This window comes from Stegodyphus dumicola, chromosome 1 (assembly GCF_044657685.1).
Source record: "Stegodyphus dumicola isolate Sdum_Otavi_A_Nest chromosome 1, ASM4465768v1".
Lineage (NCBI taxonomy): Eukaryota > Metazoa > Arthropoda > Arachnida > Araneae > Eresidae > Stegodyphus > Stegodyphus dumicola.
In genome coordinates this window covers 191,406,107-191,421,216 of record NC_140768.1, presented here as the reverse complement: position 1 = coordinate 191,421,216, position 15,110 = coordinate 191,406,107, and the positions used below count along the sequence as shown (strand labels likewise).

General features: G+C 33.2%; 1 protein-coding gene across 2 annotated transcripts in view; it reads left to right on the top strand.

The window, feature by feature from the left end:
• The window catches only part of LOC118199250 (uncharacterized), a 249,158-nt gene that overhangs the window by 31,698 nt on the left and 202,350 nt on the right, over window positions 1-15,110 (top strand). For both annotated transcript variants that reach the window (XM_085824140.1, XM_085824137.1), the window contains exon 3: window positions 10,930-11,094. In XM_085824140.1, the coding sequence (XP_085680266.1) occupies window positions 10,930-11,094 (165 nt within the window). The remainder of the gene's footprint in view (window positions 1-10,929; window positions 11,095-15,110) is intronic.

The window sequence follows — 15,110 nt, the reverse complement described above, 5'->3', positions numbered from 1 at the left end:
TGATTCGAGGCAAACAGTTACTTTCTTTCTTTATAATGTCATTTAAATGTCTGTAGTTGACACAAAATTATGTGGATCTGTCTTCATGCTGAACTAAGATAAATATGACGGCTGAATAATGTCAGTGTACCTCATTTCATTCAGATGCGTCCCAACATCTTGTGAGACACTGAGGATGTCGCTTGACATGGGAATGATTTTCCAGTGTCGATCTGGTGTTGTGTCACATTTGTGTGCAAACATTACTAGACAAAGTTGAGAAGACATTTTTAAATTCTTCTATTAAATGATTTGCAGCTTAAATTTATTTAGCATTTAATTCTGTACTCTCAACTAAATCTTTTAATTTTAATTATGCTTCTGATTACAGAACTTCATATTATATTTGTCATAACAGAACATAAAGCAATTTCTTATTCTTTGGGAAAAGTGCAAGAGCTGCTATTTATGTTGGCAATCCTGGCATTTTTTGCTAAATCCACTAGGGCAAATGCAATTAAAAGTCCTTTTGAATGTTTAGTTTCCTTAGGAATAACATTAACCTCCACATACAAACTTCTCATGAGTTCTTACTATTCCACTGATGATGTATTTCAGTCTTGGAGGGATATCAACATGGGCAATTATCCAATTGCAGCTCATTTTATTTTTGTCTACTCCAAACATCATATTTCTTCATTAGTGTTTAACTAATTATTTTTGATATCCAAACAAAATCTACATTTCTTAAAAAAGTAAAATTCAGGGGTGGTCTTACCAGCCACAAAAATGTGCTCATGTATGAAGGATGCAAATGTAATATGCATAGTTATTTTTCCAGACATTGATATTTTCTTTCTGTTCACAGTTTGTGGTTGAAGATGGAGTTGTATAACAAAATGTGCCCATTCAGACGCTAGGCTGTGTCAGGTCGCAAAATAGTCACATTAACTCTGATGTCTGTAAACATGCAGGATGAGAAACTATCGATTTCTCCTTCCTTTGCACGATTTCTTCTATGAACAGAAGATATTTCAAGAATGTAGTTTGCCTGCTGCTCTTTCGACACATTTTTCGTCTTTTGAGCTGGAGGTGTACAACACTGTTTTCATAAATGTCCTTCTCCATTATAGTTTCAATATTATATCTTTTATCATTATTCCATATAATCTTGGATGCTTCTGTTGCCTCCACTCATTTTGCCAGTTCTGCCATTGCTTTCAGCATTGGGTCTTCTTTGCTGTTAACTCCTGTTACAGGACGAATGTCTCGTTTCCTGACTTTGTGGAAAATCTCAGCTTTCATGCCATAGCCTAGAGCATTCTTCAGATCTTCTTTGTCTTCTATTTGAAGTGCTTTTCATATTTCAGGATCCCTAGCACTATCCACAAAATACTGGATATTGAATATATGTTTAATTTCTTTCCTGCAGTCCAGAAATGCTAGTTGTGTTAACTTTTCAGTGACAGTTGTGAGTTCTTGAAAAGTCTCTCCTGCTGTGTACTCTCAGGTCTTAAGCTGCAGTCAGTAGTAATCTTTGAGGAGTGCTTCTCCAAGCTGCAAATCTAGGGCATTAAGGCATGAATATCCAAACGTTTTTCAGGTGGGGGTATCTGTAAGATATCTGCTGCCACTCCTCATAAACAGGGTGTCAAATTTAATGGTTTTGTCATTTCTAAAATCCATAGTTCTATTTGGGGAGCTTTCGATCTCTATATTCGATTCAAATCATTACTTCAATTAAGTCTTAATGACTTTTATTTACACATCTTTTATATAACAATATATACATAATTCAAGATTAATTTCAAATCAAAAGATGGAGATTATCCCCCCTTCGTATCAAATTCTATCGAGAAAAACCGAGTGAGCGACTGCTCTCTTCCAAGTTCGTTTTTAGGATCCTCGTTGCTACTGGCAGAAGAGAAACTTTAGCTCATTTCGCGTTTGAGTTGTAACATTTCTCCCACCTTTTGATTTTTGACAAAGTATGAAAAAGTCAAAACAATTGTGAAATGAAAATTGAAATACGAATATAAGATGAGTAATTTAAATCTTACCAAATCAACAATTTTATCTAGGCGTAACAAATATCTTGAATATTTTAAACTTACTTAATATTCTGAAAACTTACATTCTTTAAAGAATAGGCAAAAAATTCTTTTCTGAAAAATACTAGTAAAGAGATTAATTCACTAAACTGGAAAATCAAATTGTATACAAAGTTTGAATTCAAAGAAAGGAACAAAGAAAACAAATAATAGTGGTACTGAAAACAAAATTAAACTAATTAAATTTCTTTGGTTTCACAATTTTTCTGCCATATCTACTAAACTGAATGTTTTTAACAGAATTTTCAAGTTCACAGTTTTTGTTATCAATTACTAAATCATTCATTTGACCAGTTTTTCTCGAAGATTTGGATGATTCAGTAGTTTTAAGCTCGAAGATAGATTCTTTATTGTCTATCTCCATTGGAAATACTCTTTAAACTGGTCTTAACAATTCACCACTAGATGTTTTTACTTTCACCACTCTGATGTTGTTGTCTTTTCCTGGGTATGTTTCGATTACGCGACCCATTGGCCAGTCTGTTCTTTTCCTTTTATCGTCCTCTACAAACACTAAATCACTTTTCTTGATGGTTCGCGAAGGTACAGTCTTTGGTCGATGTACTAACATACCAAGATATTCATCTCTAAATCTTTTACGAAATTTCACACGTAACTTTTGGTGGTATCGCCATCTTTTCGATAAGTTGATTTTATCCAAACTGTCCAGATCCGGAACACCTTCAGTTCGCACATCCTGAATAAACATAAGAAACAAGAGTGAGTGCACATAAATCTGTGGAATCTTCTGACTCGTATGTTAACAGTCTGGAGTTGATATTTGCTTCTGCATCACATAGGATAGTTAACATTTCTTCATATGAAAGTAATGCTTTTCCCAGGACTCTTCTCAATAATTTCTTGATCATCTGAACCACTCTCTCCCACCAGCCGCCCCACCATGCTGCGGTTGGTGGATTTAACTTCCACTAAATTTTCATTATCGAAGAACTTCTGATAATTTGGTTCCAGTCAACAGATCGGAGCAAATCCCTTGCCCCCACAAAATTTGTGCAATTATCGTTGTATACTACTCTAGGCCATCCTCTTCGTGCTATGAATCTTCTAAATCCGAGAAAAAATCCATTAGTTGATAAGCTTTCAATTAATTCTAAATGAACCGCACGATAAACTCCACAAGTAAAAAGCAAGATCCAAGCTTTTCTATTTTCTTTTAAATAAAGTGGTCCTGCTACATCAACACCTGTCACCCCAAATGCATAAGCACCTCTGACTCGATCTTCTGGGAGAGGACAAGGCACTGTATCAAGAGCTTTCGCCGAGTGTCTCTTGCACCGAACGCACTTCGATATGAACTCCTTGTACTGTTTTTCTTCCTTTTATTATCCAAAAATTTTGACGAATATTGGTCAAAAGAACTTGAGTACCAGCATGTAAAAGTTGTAAATGGTAGTCTTGTATCATTCTTTCTACTATTTCATGTTTGGATGGAAGTACAATGGGGCAACGGAAGTTTTCATCATCATGTCTTCCCAAAATCTTTGTTTTCAATCTTATAATTCCTTCTTCATCCCTGAAAGTAAAATGTCCCTTCAACAGTTCTTCACTAGAGAATGCTTCTTGTTGAACGATCTTCACTAATTTCTTCTCAGCAATGTCCAATTCTTCAACACTCAGGGTTTTGCCATAATTTCTTCCTCCATGTCTACAATTATTTATGAATCTTAGAATCCAAGAAATCATTCTCACAATTTTAAAGTAACTTGAAAAGTAAATCAGATACCATTTTTCAGCAGTGATATTGGCCAAAGTCGGAATAATGCTCTTTCGCTTTTCCTTCATAATTTCTTCTTCTTTAGTAATCAGTTCACTAGTTGGCCACTCTTCATCGTTCTTCATAAGCCATTCTGGCACTTGCCACCAGCGAGATTTCACAAAACACTTAATCGAACATCCTCGTGATGGTATATCTGCTGGATTCGAATTTCCTGGAATGTGATGCCATTCAGATTCCGATGACAATTTTCGTATCTCTTTTACTCTATTTGCGACAAATGGCGCCCAATGGTCATCTCTTTGGATCCAAGAAAGTGCAGTACTCGAATCGGTCCAATAGTTCCTTGGAACGTTGTCTAATTTGAGTGTTTGGAAAGCAAGAGCTGCGAGTCTGACTCCTATACAGCAGGATAATAATTCTAGACGATTTATGGTCATTTTTCTTAATGGACTCACTCTACTTTTGGCTAGAAGAAAATACACCGATACATTTTCACTTGTTTCTTTTCTTAAATAAATCACACAACCATAGGCTTGTTTACTTGCGTGACAGAACGTATGAAGACTAAGACTTTCATTTCCATTTATATCTAAAGCCCTTGGAATTCTAATACTGGATAAAAGTGACAAATCATCAATCCACGAATAGAACTCTTTTCCTAAGTCTTTGGGTATATTTGTATCCCAACCAATTTTTAACAACCATGTCTTTTGTATGAGTAGTTTAGGTGTTATAGGGCAGAGAAAACCCATGGGCTTGAAAATGCAGACAATATATTTCTTCTAGTAAGATTCACTGGTTTGTAAGTATCAGTCTTCACCTCACAGAAAAGGCTATCATCTTCCTTAGCCCACAAAATTCCCAATACAGGAGTAGGTTCTATACTGTCCTCAGATTTCAAAAGAGAAGTGTGCTCCCACCCTCTCAAATCGAATGACGCAGAATCTAATATCTGTTTCGATTCCTCGATGAATTGCGTAAGTGTCTCTTCAACAGGAACAGATGTAATGCAATTATCTACGTAGAATGATTCTTTTAAATTTTCCGCTGTTTCAGAATATTTAGATGAATTTAGATCAATGTGATGGCTTAATACAGCAGCCAATAAAAAGGGACTGCAATTCAATCCAAAAACAAGGCGTTTATGTCTAAAAACTCTAAGTTCCTTCTTGTCAAAGTCTTTCCACCATAAAAATCATAAGAAATCTTGATCACTCTTATTCACTGACATTTGCAAAAAAGCCTTTCTTATATCTGAAATAACTCCTATTCTATTCTTGCGGAATCTTAAAATTATAAGAATAATTTGTTCCAGCAAATTTGGACCCTTTTCTAGACAATCATTAAGTGAACGCGAATTTTTATCTTTACATGAAGCATCAAAAACCGGTCGCAATTTCGTGGTCGAAGTTTCTTTGAATACCCCTTTATGTCGTAAATAGTGACACTGATTATTCATTTCATGTTCAGGGACTTCTTCTATAATTCCTTCATTTGGTTTAACCAATTTGTGATAACATTTTCGTAATCCCCGAATTTCCCCTTTTGTATCAACCGGTGTGTCGTACTGATTAAACGCTGTCTAGCAATATCGAAATTCTGACTTAAACAGTCCTTTTCTGTTACCCAAGGCAATTGAACCCCATACCTTCTCTCTTTAAAGGTAACAGTTTCGTTAAAATGATTCAATGCGGCAATTTCCATTTCCTTTCTGCATTTTGTTTCAACAGGGTCTTGAATCCCCAATAAATCTAATTTCCACAAATATTCAATCTTCGATGTGTGAATTAATAAAGAAGTCACTGCGACGGCATTAGTTACATATTCCTTATCTTCAATACGATCAAATAGTTTTCCCATTAAAATCCAACCCATTTTGGTTTCCATTGTAACTAATGTTGAGTTCAAACGTTCAATTTTGTCTTTTACTAATTTCCAATAATTATCAGCTCCAATGAGTAAAGATACATTGTTGTTATCTAAAGATTCGTGATCAACATCCGCTAAAATTATTCCCCGATCTTTTAACAACTCCCTAATATTTTGCGGAGGATAGTCTAGCTCAGCACTCGATATTTCATCAGTCTCTAAAACCTGAATAATTAATTCCTGGTTATCGAAAATGTTTTTTATTTTTACTTCTACTCGCGCACAGTTCTGTTTGATAGGCACTTGAGATCCGAAAGTATGAATCATTATTTCTTCCCTTCCCACGACTTTTAATCCTAGTTGTTTAGACAGACGTTTCTGAATATACGAGCGTTGACTAGCGCTGTCAAATAAGCAACGAACTAATATATTGCATGACCTACTTTTAAGTTCTACTGTTGCCGTCTGTAAAAATATTTTATTCCTACCAATGCTAATGTGATTGCACGCTGAATTTTCTACACCTTTTGATTGCGATGCTTCGGGTTTTTTCTCATTTTTGTAACAAAGGGTTGCATTATGTTTTTTGTGGCAGTATACACAAGAGGTTTTCTCAGAACAATCGGAAAATCAATGTCCTTGAGCCAGACAAACATAACATCGAGCTTGTAATCTCAAAACATTTCGTTTTTTATTTACGCTCATATTACTTTTCACTATTATGTGTGTTATTTTTGCAAAAAATACAGTTTTCTTCTTTTACGGGAGCTAATAATTCTGCCGCCGACGAGGGGTTAACTTTAGAGTTAAACTTATTGTTTGTGTATTTATAATTACTTTTGTGTTTGTCGAAGTGTTTATTCTTTCCATTCAATGGAACGAGTTCCGGTTTGTTAACTGCGTACGTTTGTTCGCGGCATTCAATTTCATTTTTCAAAAAAGCAATTAAACCTGTAACATCAGATTCCTCTTTTGGATCACGCTTTCGACGCTTTCGGTGACATTCGAGAATCAAATTATGAGGCAATAATTTCAATAATATCGTACTTAACAAGTGTCCATACGAACCTGAAGATACTCCTAAATTACTTAAACTTCGAATGTTTATTTTACAAAAGTCATGTAATCTTCTTAGTGCATTTAAGTTAGAAGAATTTTTAACTGTTTCTATGCCTAATAGATTATTCATATGTGATTTTATAATTTTCTCTGGTTTTCCAAAGCGTTCTTTTAAAAGTTCTAAGCACGAATCGTAATTGTGTTCGGTTAATTGAAATCCTTCAACGACATTATATGCTTGCCCTATCAATAATGATTTCAAGTATACAAATTTTTCAGTCTTGGTTAATGCTTTGTTCTGATCAGTTGCAGCTTGAAAACTATTAAAAAATTCTAACCATTTTCCTGCATCTCCTGAGAATTGTGGAATATTTAACTTTGGCACTTTCATAGCCAATGACGATACATTTATTTCAGAAACAGAAGTGTTCAAAGAATTTGCATCTGATGCATTTTTCACAGACAAATTTTCATTACATTTATTTAATCTTATTTTAATTCTAAACTTTGCAGACATAATTTGTTCATTGTATTTATCACTTGCAGTAATATCTTTTTCAAATTCTTTAGCATCTTTTAACTGAGTTTCGATTTGTGTATTCAACATTTTCAACGTGTTTTCTCTTTCGAGAATAGTTTCATTCATCTCCTGCAATTCCTCAATGTTTGTGTTTTCGATATTTTCTGATAATAAAGATTCTATTTTTGTAATTAATTAATTTCGTAATGCTACTGCGTTCATTCGTATGTTTCTGCTTCAGTTTGTCTAAAGCTTCCATGTTTAAAATTGACTAATCACAATATTGAAACTCAGTTTTTTTTCCAAATTTTCAAAGAAAAAGGAATTGCTTACCTGTTTACAGGTAACCCATCTGCTAATCTTCAAAATTCTAATCCAAAAGTCCCTTGGTGAAGGAACCACTAAAATATGTCATTTCTAAAATCCATAGTTCTATTTGGGAGAGCTTTCAATCTCTTCGATTCAAATCATTACTTCAATTAAGTCTTAATGACTTTTATTTACACACATCTTTTATATAACAATATATACATAATTCGAGATTAATTTCAAATCAAAAGATGGGGATTATCCCCCCTTTGTATCAAATTCTATCGAGAGAAACCGAGTGAGCGTCTGCTCTCTTCCAAGTTCGTTTTTAGACTCCTCGTTGTGACTGGCAGAAGAGAAACTTTAGCTCATTTCGCGTTCGAGTTGTAACAGGTTTGGTGACAGGATCCCATTGATTTGCATGAGAAATAATTTGAAACTGTGTTTTATACACATTCTAGGATGACTTCCATATGATGATAGCTTATGTGTGGACAAGGTAACTGAATCAGATGTCATTCAAAGTGGAACGAGTTGTTCATGTATGTCATGTTATTTATGGATAATGCTAGCTGTGACAAATTTCTGTTCAAATATTATACTTTCTTTTTCCAGTCGTTCATTCAGACATGAAATTTCTGGATTTAAAGATATTTTTACATTTTTAACTTATTTGTTCGTAGTCCCTAGCATTTCTAATTTTACCATCTCTAACTCTTCTTCAAGCTTTTCTTCTATGATGGTTATTCTTTTGTTTATAATACTGAAAACTTTCCCTTTGACAGTGGCAATACTCTCCTTCATTTCAGTAAAGGCTGACAAGATACAATCTTTTATTACTTTTTCCTTCCTCATCTCAGCATGATTTTGCTCGATGGAGTTCTTCATTTCTGGTGCTTCCTTCTTCATCTCAATGGCATTTGCTTCAATGCAGTTCTTCGTTTCTGCAGTATTTTCATCAATGCAGTTCTTCATGGCAGTGAAGTTCTTCATTTCAGCAACATTCGTCGGCCCGTGATGTCTTCATCTCAACGGAACTTGCAGTGATCATTTCCATGATGGCTTTCATCTGTTCTTCTATCCTCAGCATAATAATAATAATAATAATAAATAAATAAAAAAAAACCCATCAAATTCTGACACCAGTTGTTTATGCGTTGAGGCTTTTTATATTGTTCATGTTTCTTTAAATAATGAGTCCTGATAAGCAGGAAGAAAAGGAATAATTTACTATGGATAATAAGCAAAATAAATAGTACACACAGCATAATAATGGCTAGAAATAGTTCAAGAGAAACTGATATCTAGCAATTCCTGCTTAACACATGAAATAAATCTTAAATTTCCTCAAATCACTCTCAGAGTAAATCCCGACTTGTAGTTCAGTTAACTGCTAAGCCTTACATATTTGCAACTGACCTTCCTACCTCCAACCCATTATTTATACTCTGCAGCATAGGCTCTGAAAACTTTTGGAAGAATCAGATGATAGGGATTCAGAAATATATCTTCATGAATCATCCAGAAAGTCACCAAGTTGGCTATAAATTGCCAAGTGCACCAATTTAGCGACAAAAACTCTTGCTAAGGCTTCTCAGGAGTGAAATTACCTATATATCATGTTTTAATTCAGCTGTTTTTACAATTCTGAAGCTGTTCCACTCAGAATTAAAAGATCTTCAATGCAATAAATAAACACTTAAGTACAAGAGATTGGCCACAAATTGGATTAAACCCAGAATAAACCACAAAATTACTATTCTGAAAACAAACTCTCAGAAACAATACTCATGAAACAATACGAAATATTACAACAATACAGAAAGTAAAAAACTGCAACAAAAAGGATTAAAATATTTACATCATTTATTTCGTTTGATGTGCTAGCTATGTGTATCTTAATGTCATTTTTTTTCTATCACTGTAGATTTTGAGAAATTCCCTCCCCCCCATAATTCTTCTTCCTCCTTTTTTTTTTTTTTTTTTTTTTGAAAAGGGATAGTTCTGGGAACACCTTTTCCAGTATAAATTTATGAAACTGTGCTTGTGGTTTTTATACAATTTAACCTTGTGAAAGGTTTCATAGAAATATTCCACTTTTGTAAACCCAGAGAAACCTGTGTATGTACATATGTTGCTTCTCTTCTTAAGTAAAGACACTATTTATTATTGCAAACTGTTACAAATTTTTATATGTGTAAATTGTATCTCTTGCATAAATTAACATAAAAGCCTCAAGAGAGTGAAGCTTCACTGTAAAAGTTACAGGGCAAGTCCATTTAACATTGAGGTAAATGGCTGTCTCGCCAGTGGCTGTCTTACCAAATTGGCAACATAACATCAAGCTAACAGTGGTTTGGCGACTAATTTTTGTCACCAAATTTAGCAGCAAATCAACTAAAAGTCGCAAAACTTGGTGACATTTTGGTCTTATCCTTATATGTAATTGCAACTGTATCTGGCCCTATATTTAACTTTATGCCTCCAGCATCTTCAAAACTTTCAATATCTTCAAGAAATCGAAGATACTGAAATTTCTCGGCAGATGAGGGAAAACTATAAACCGAAGAGAGCATAATCAGAGTTTAGCACAGATTATTGAGAGATTGCTGTGTGAGGTTATGCGTTGAGGCTTTTTATATTGTTTTGTATTGTGGTAACTACTGATTCTGCTCTGTCATACTGAGAAAAGTTGTATGAGTACTTCTGTGAAAAGTTCCAGAGCTGTGAAGTGTTATTTTTGGGAAAATAAATTTTACCTAGTTATTGCTTCTGCAAGCATTCAATCCATTATAAACCCCTACACACGTAACAGTACTTATAAAGAAAATCTTTGCTGTTCTATAAGATTAAATTTAATTAAAAAAGAAAAAATGGGTGTAAAAGTTTTAGAACATAATTCTGCATTTCTTTTCGAACTACAACATGGTATATGCAGTTGAACATCAAAAATTCTGAAATCAATCATTTATTGTAAAATATTTTATTTATATGATTTCCTTAAATTTATTATGTTTTAAATTGTCATGCAAATGAACTTAATTTTTTGCTGTTTAATTTTTTGTTGTTTATTCATTGTATTCAAAATTTGAATATCTGAAAATCTTAAAAAAAATTTCTTTTGAGAACTTCAATTTTTTTGGAGGAGGGATGGGACAAAAACTTTTCTAAGCTTGTTCAAGTTTTCTGTTTACCAACTTATTTTATTTTTAAAGTTTGCTGTTTTTATGCAGCCTGAACAGTTAGAATTAACTGGTACTGAAACACAAATTATTCATACTTATGAAATAATTTTTTCTTTGATATGTTTTATATTAATTTTTATTTATTTATTTATTTAATAGAAAATTCTCTGAAAATCCAGAAAATGACAACATCAAGTTGAAAAAGAGTGATGCAAATATCCTCTTTGGTGAGATTTTAACAGATGTTAAACAAGGAGATAGTAAAGTATATGAGATAGCAATAAATGTATTGCTTTCTTGTATCAGAAATAAAAATTTAGCAAAGTAAGTTAGTTAAGAGAAATGCATTATGTATATTAAGTATTTATGTGATTATTGATAATTATGATAAAAAAATATTTTATTTCCATCTTTCTTCGGCTCTGGAATGCTATCAGTTCTAAGATATGCTGTTTAATTTCAGCTCTTCCTATGGGAGTTGGCACATTTTGGTTGGATATTAGATTCTTGAGAAATCAAATAAGTGAAGTGTTAAAATATATCTATCTATATAAAAGATTTAGATTTATTAGTAATAGTTACCTCTTTCTTAAAATATTACTTTGTTAATATATTTCTTCTTGTGAATAAAATGTGCAACATGTTATTGCAGGGTTGTTACGCTACCTGGAAACCCGGAAAAAGTCAGGGAATTCGAAAATTGACCAAACTAGTCAGGGAATTTAAGTATTTTAGTCAAAATCTGGAAAAGTCATGTAATTTCATATGGCGATCCCCCCAAAAAGTGGGGTTTTGCACCAACGTTAGAAGTGATCACTTTCTTGGGGAATTATGTATCACATGAGTGTCATTCGGGCAGCTGGCAGAGCCGATTTTCACAGCTCCAATCAGGTTGCCTTTTAGAAAGTCAAAACAAGTTTCCAGCAACTTTTATTTCCAGTAACCTTGAGAATCTAGAAACTCGCATATGCATGTGCAGTGCATATTGAACTAAAGAAAATATCTTCCCTTTCTCATATAAAACAAAATTGGTTTAATCCTAGTATAGGATACCATGGAGGTTAGAATAGCCTCCATGTATGGTACACACAGGATTTGGCGACATTAGGATGGTTGGTGACAATTTTCAAAATCGTGCCAAAGCCATAGTGTATATTGCAAAATCTTTTAAAACTTTTTTTTTTCTTTTTAATAAATGCCTTATTTGTCATTTTGCAGTAAAATAATAATAATAAAAAAAAATCAGTCATCTAGGCTAATCATTTAATATAACTATATTTGCCAAAATTTCATTGAATATTGTAATTCAGTTTTTAAGCGATTAACTTTATTTTAGTGTTATTTGTATCATTTAATGTTGCTTCTTCCCTCTAAATTTAGTTGTTATTAAATAATAATACTTTCAAATTTCACGTAATTTTCTCTTGTCATAATTCTGAAACTAATTTCTAGCAGTATGATGACATACTATCATGAAATTTAATGTACATACTTTTTGCTTATCTGTGTTGCTAAATAAATATAAAATATCTGAATTTATTTTAAAATTTCATTAAATAGATTTCTTTGTTTTGTTTAGCTGCAAAAAATGTATGCATAAAAAAGACATTCTTTAATCCAGATTGGGCAGATTCTAGTCTCAGTCTTCAGTGGAGAAAACAGCTCCTGTTATGGTTATAATAGTAATGCTTTGGGAATTATATATATAATTACAAAACAATTTTTTAAAAACAAAATATAAACATGCCTAGTATTTTTGACATTAGGCTGCTGAAAAAATATCAGTAAAGACATAAAGTAAAGAAATTTAGAACTAATTTTTCACAAAGACCAGAAATTAAAATTCATAATTTATAAATTTAAAATAATCCCATAAATGCAAAAAAGAATTTAAAAAATGTTAAAACCAAAATTTTTCAAATAAACAATACCCCAATTAAAAAAAAAATTAAAGAAAAAGTGAAATAATAAAATACTTTAGTGAAAAATTAAAATTAAAATTTTCACTTAAGTTTTATCATAAAGTTATTTTTATCATATCACTGAATTTTCACTAAAGTTTTATCATTCCACTTACGTTTTAAATTTTTAAACGGATTATATGCTCTTTGTTTAAAGGTAAAATTTTGATTTGAATTTTTCACTGAAATATTTTATTGTTTCACTTATGTTTTCACTCTTTAACTAAAATTATCTTTATTTTAAGTACAAGATTTTAATTAGAATTTACTTTCATTTTTTTTCCTTGCTTTGGGGAAGGGCAGAATTTTCAGGTGAACTGTTATAATTAAAATACATTGAAATGGTTCATCAGCTAATTCTGGATACGGAAAAGCAAGGATTTTTGTGGAAGAGAGACTTCATTTGATTTCAGTGTTCCTCCTCCTGATGAAGTGACATTAAAGTTGATTGAATTCCTCTTCTATTATATTTGTTTTTCTTTAAATTATGTTTGTTTTTCTTTCTTTTGAAAAATTAGTTCTAAATTTCTTATTTTATGTCTACAAAACTCATTTGCAATTGGCAAATTTTTGTGTTGTCAAGTGGTACCATAATTAATTTACTTCTCAGCACAGCCAACACGCACTATACAGATAGACTGGAATTTTCTTAGAACACGCCTAGACAACCTGAAAAAGTTGGGAAATTTCATTCTACTGTTTGAGTGGCAACCCTGTTATTGTTACTTATCCTCCTGATCTGAATCAGAATCTAGAAGAAGTTTGCAAGTTAATCATACTCAAGAAGAATAGAGAAACTGTTATTAGACAAAACCTTGGATATCTTAATAGATGATAAAATGATTTTTCTATCAACTTCAATCCAAAATTTGATCGAGATCACTCTGAGGTATGGAATCCTAGAGTCTCACCAATCCTGAAGCTTAGAACAGTCATGTAAGCTAGCATGATATTGCAGTCATGTAAGCTTAGAGCAGTAAGCTAGCATGATATTGCAGTCATGTAAGATTAGAGCAGTAAGCTAGCATCATATTCTATTCCTACATAATAAAATTTCTGAGTCAGCCATTCTGCACATAATAATCTTTTATTGTGTGCAAAACCATGTACAAAATATTGCATGTGGAAATATTTTATTAAGGAGCAGTGGAAGATTCTTTCTTCGATCAGGCATTTAAATATGCTAACAAGGTGACACTTACAGGGAAACAAGATGAATTGATAAAGCTGTTTTATTGGAACGGAGAAGATGGTGCTGAAGCAGTACGAGTTTATTGCCAAAATCATAAGGAGGCCAAATTCCATAAAAACTGTATGTGATATCATAAAGAAATTTGAGGAAACTGGATTCACATGTGATAGACTGTGATTTGGATGATCATGGGCTCCTGTAGAAGTTGTTTCGTAAATGCATAGTACGATTACTGCTGGTCCAATACGTACTGCAAGAAGTGTTTCCCACGGAATTGGATGTACTGAAAACAACAGTTCTCAAGCTTTTGTGGATGTTTCCTCATAGATTCCAGCACTTCCAGATGGTTTAATTTGGAGACAAACAACAGGGTGTCAACTTTGCGAATTTTTTCTTCACCAGATATGAGGAAGATAGCCAGTGGCAGCTGGAGATATTATGTACAGATGAAGTACATTGCTGTTGAAATGGAAACATAAACTCCACGAACTGCATTCACTGGGCTTATGAAAATCCTCATGATGTGTCACCAGAGCCTTTGCATGAAGCTGAATTGATTGTGTGGTGTAGCATCGCAAGCACATTTGTTCTCGGTTGCATTCACTGGGCTTATGAAAATCCTCATGATGTGTCACCAGAGCCTTTGCATGAAGCTGAATTGATTGTGTGGTGTAGCATCGCAAGCACATTTGTTCTCGGTCCATACGCCTTCGAACTGGCCACTTTCAAAGGTATGAAAACATACTCCATAACAAATGCTCAGTGTACAACAATGTTGCCAAAGTACATAATTCCAGATTTGCAGCAACAAAATGTTAATGACATTATATGGGTGCTCGTCCCTACATCACCACATGCATTCAGCAAGTGCTGCGACAGCACTTTTGAAATAGTCATCTCCCATAACTTTGCAGTTTCATGGCCACCCTAATCTCTCTACTTCATTCCTGTGAATATCTGAGTGAGGGGTTATTTGAAATCTAAGGTGATACACATCAAATTCACGAAATTTGTCAGAACTGAAAGTTGGTTAAAACATAAAGTTATACAGATTCTCATGCAATGAGATATCTGCAAAGGTGGCAATTTGAGAATCTGCAATTCCAATAAAAGTTTTTCCCCTTTCCTGCCTTGTGTTGTCATTGGCCCTTTACAATGCTGTTTTTTCAAGTGCTTTATTCCAGGAA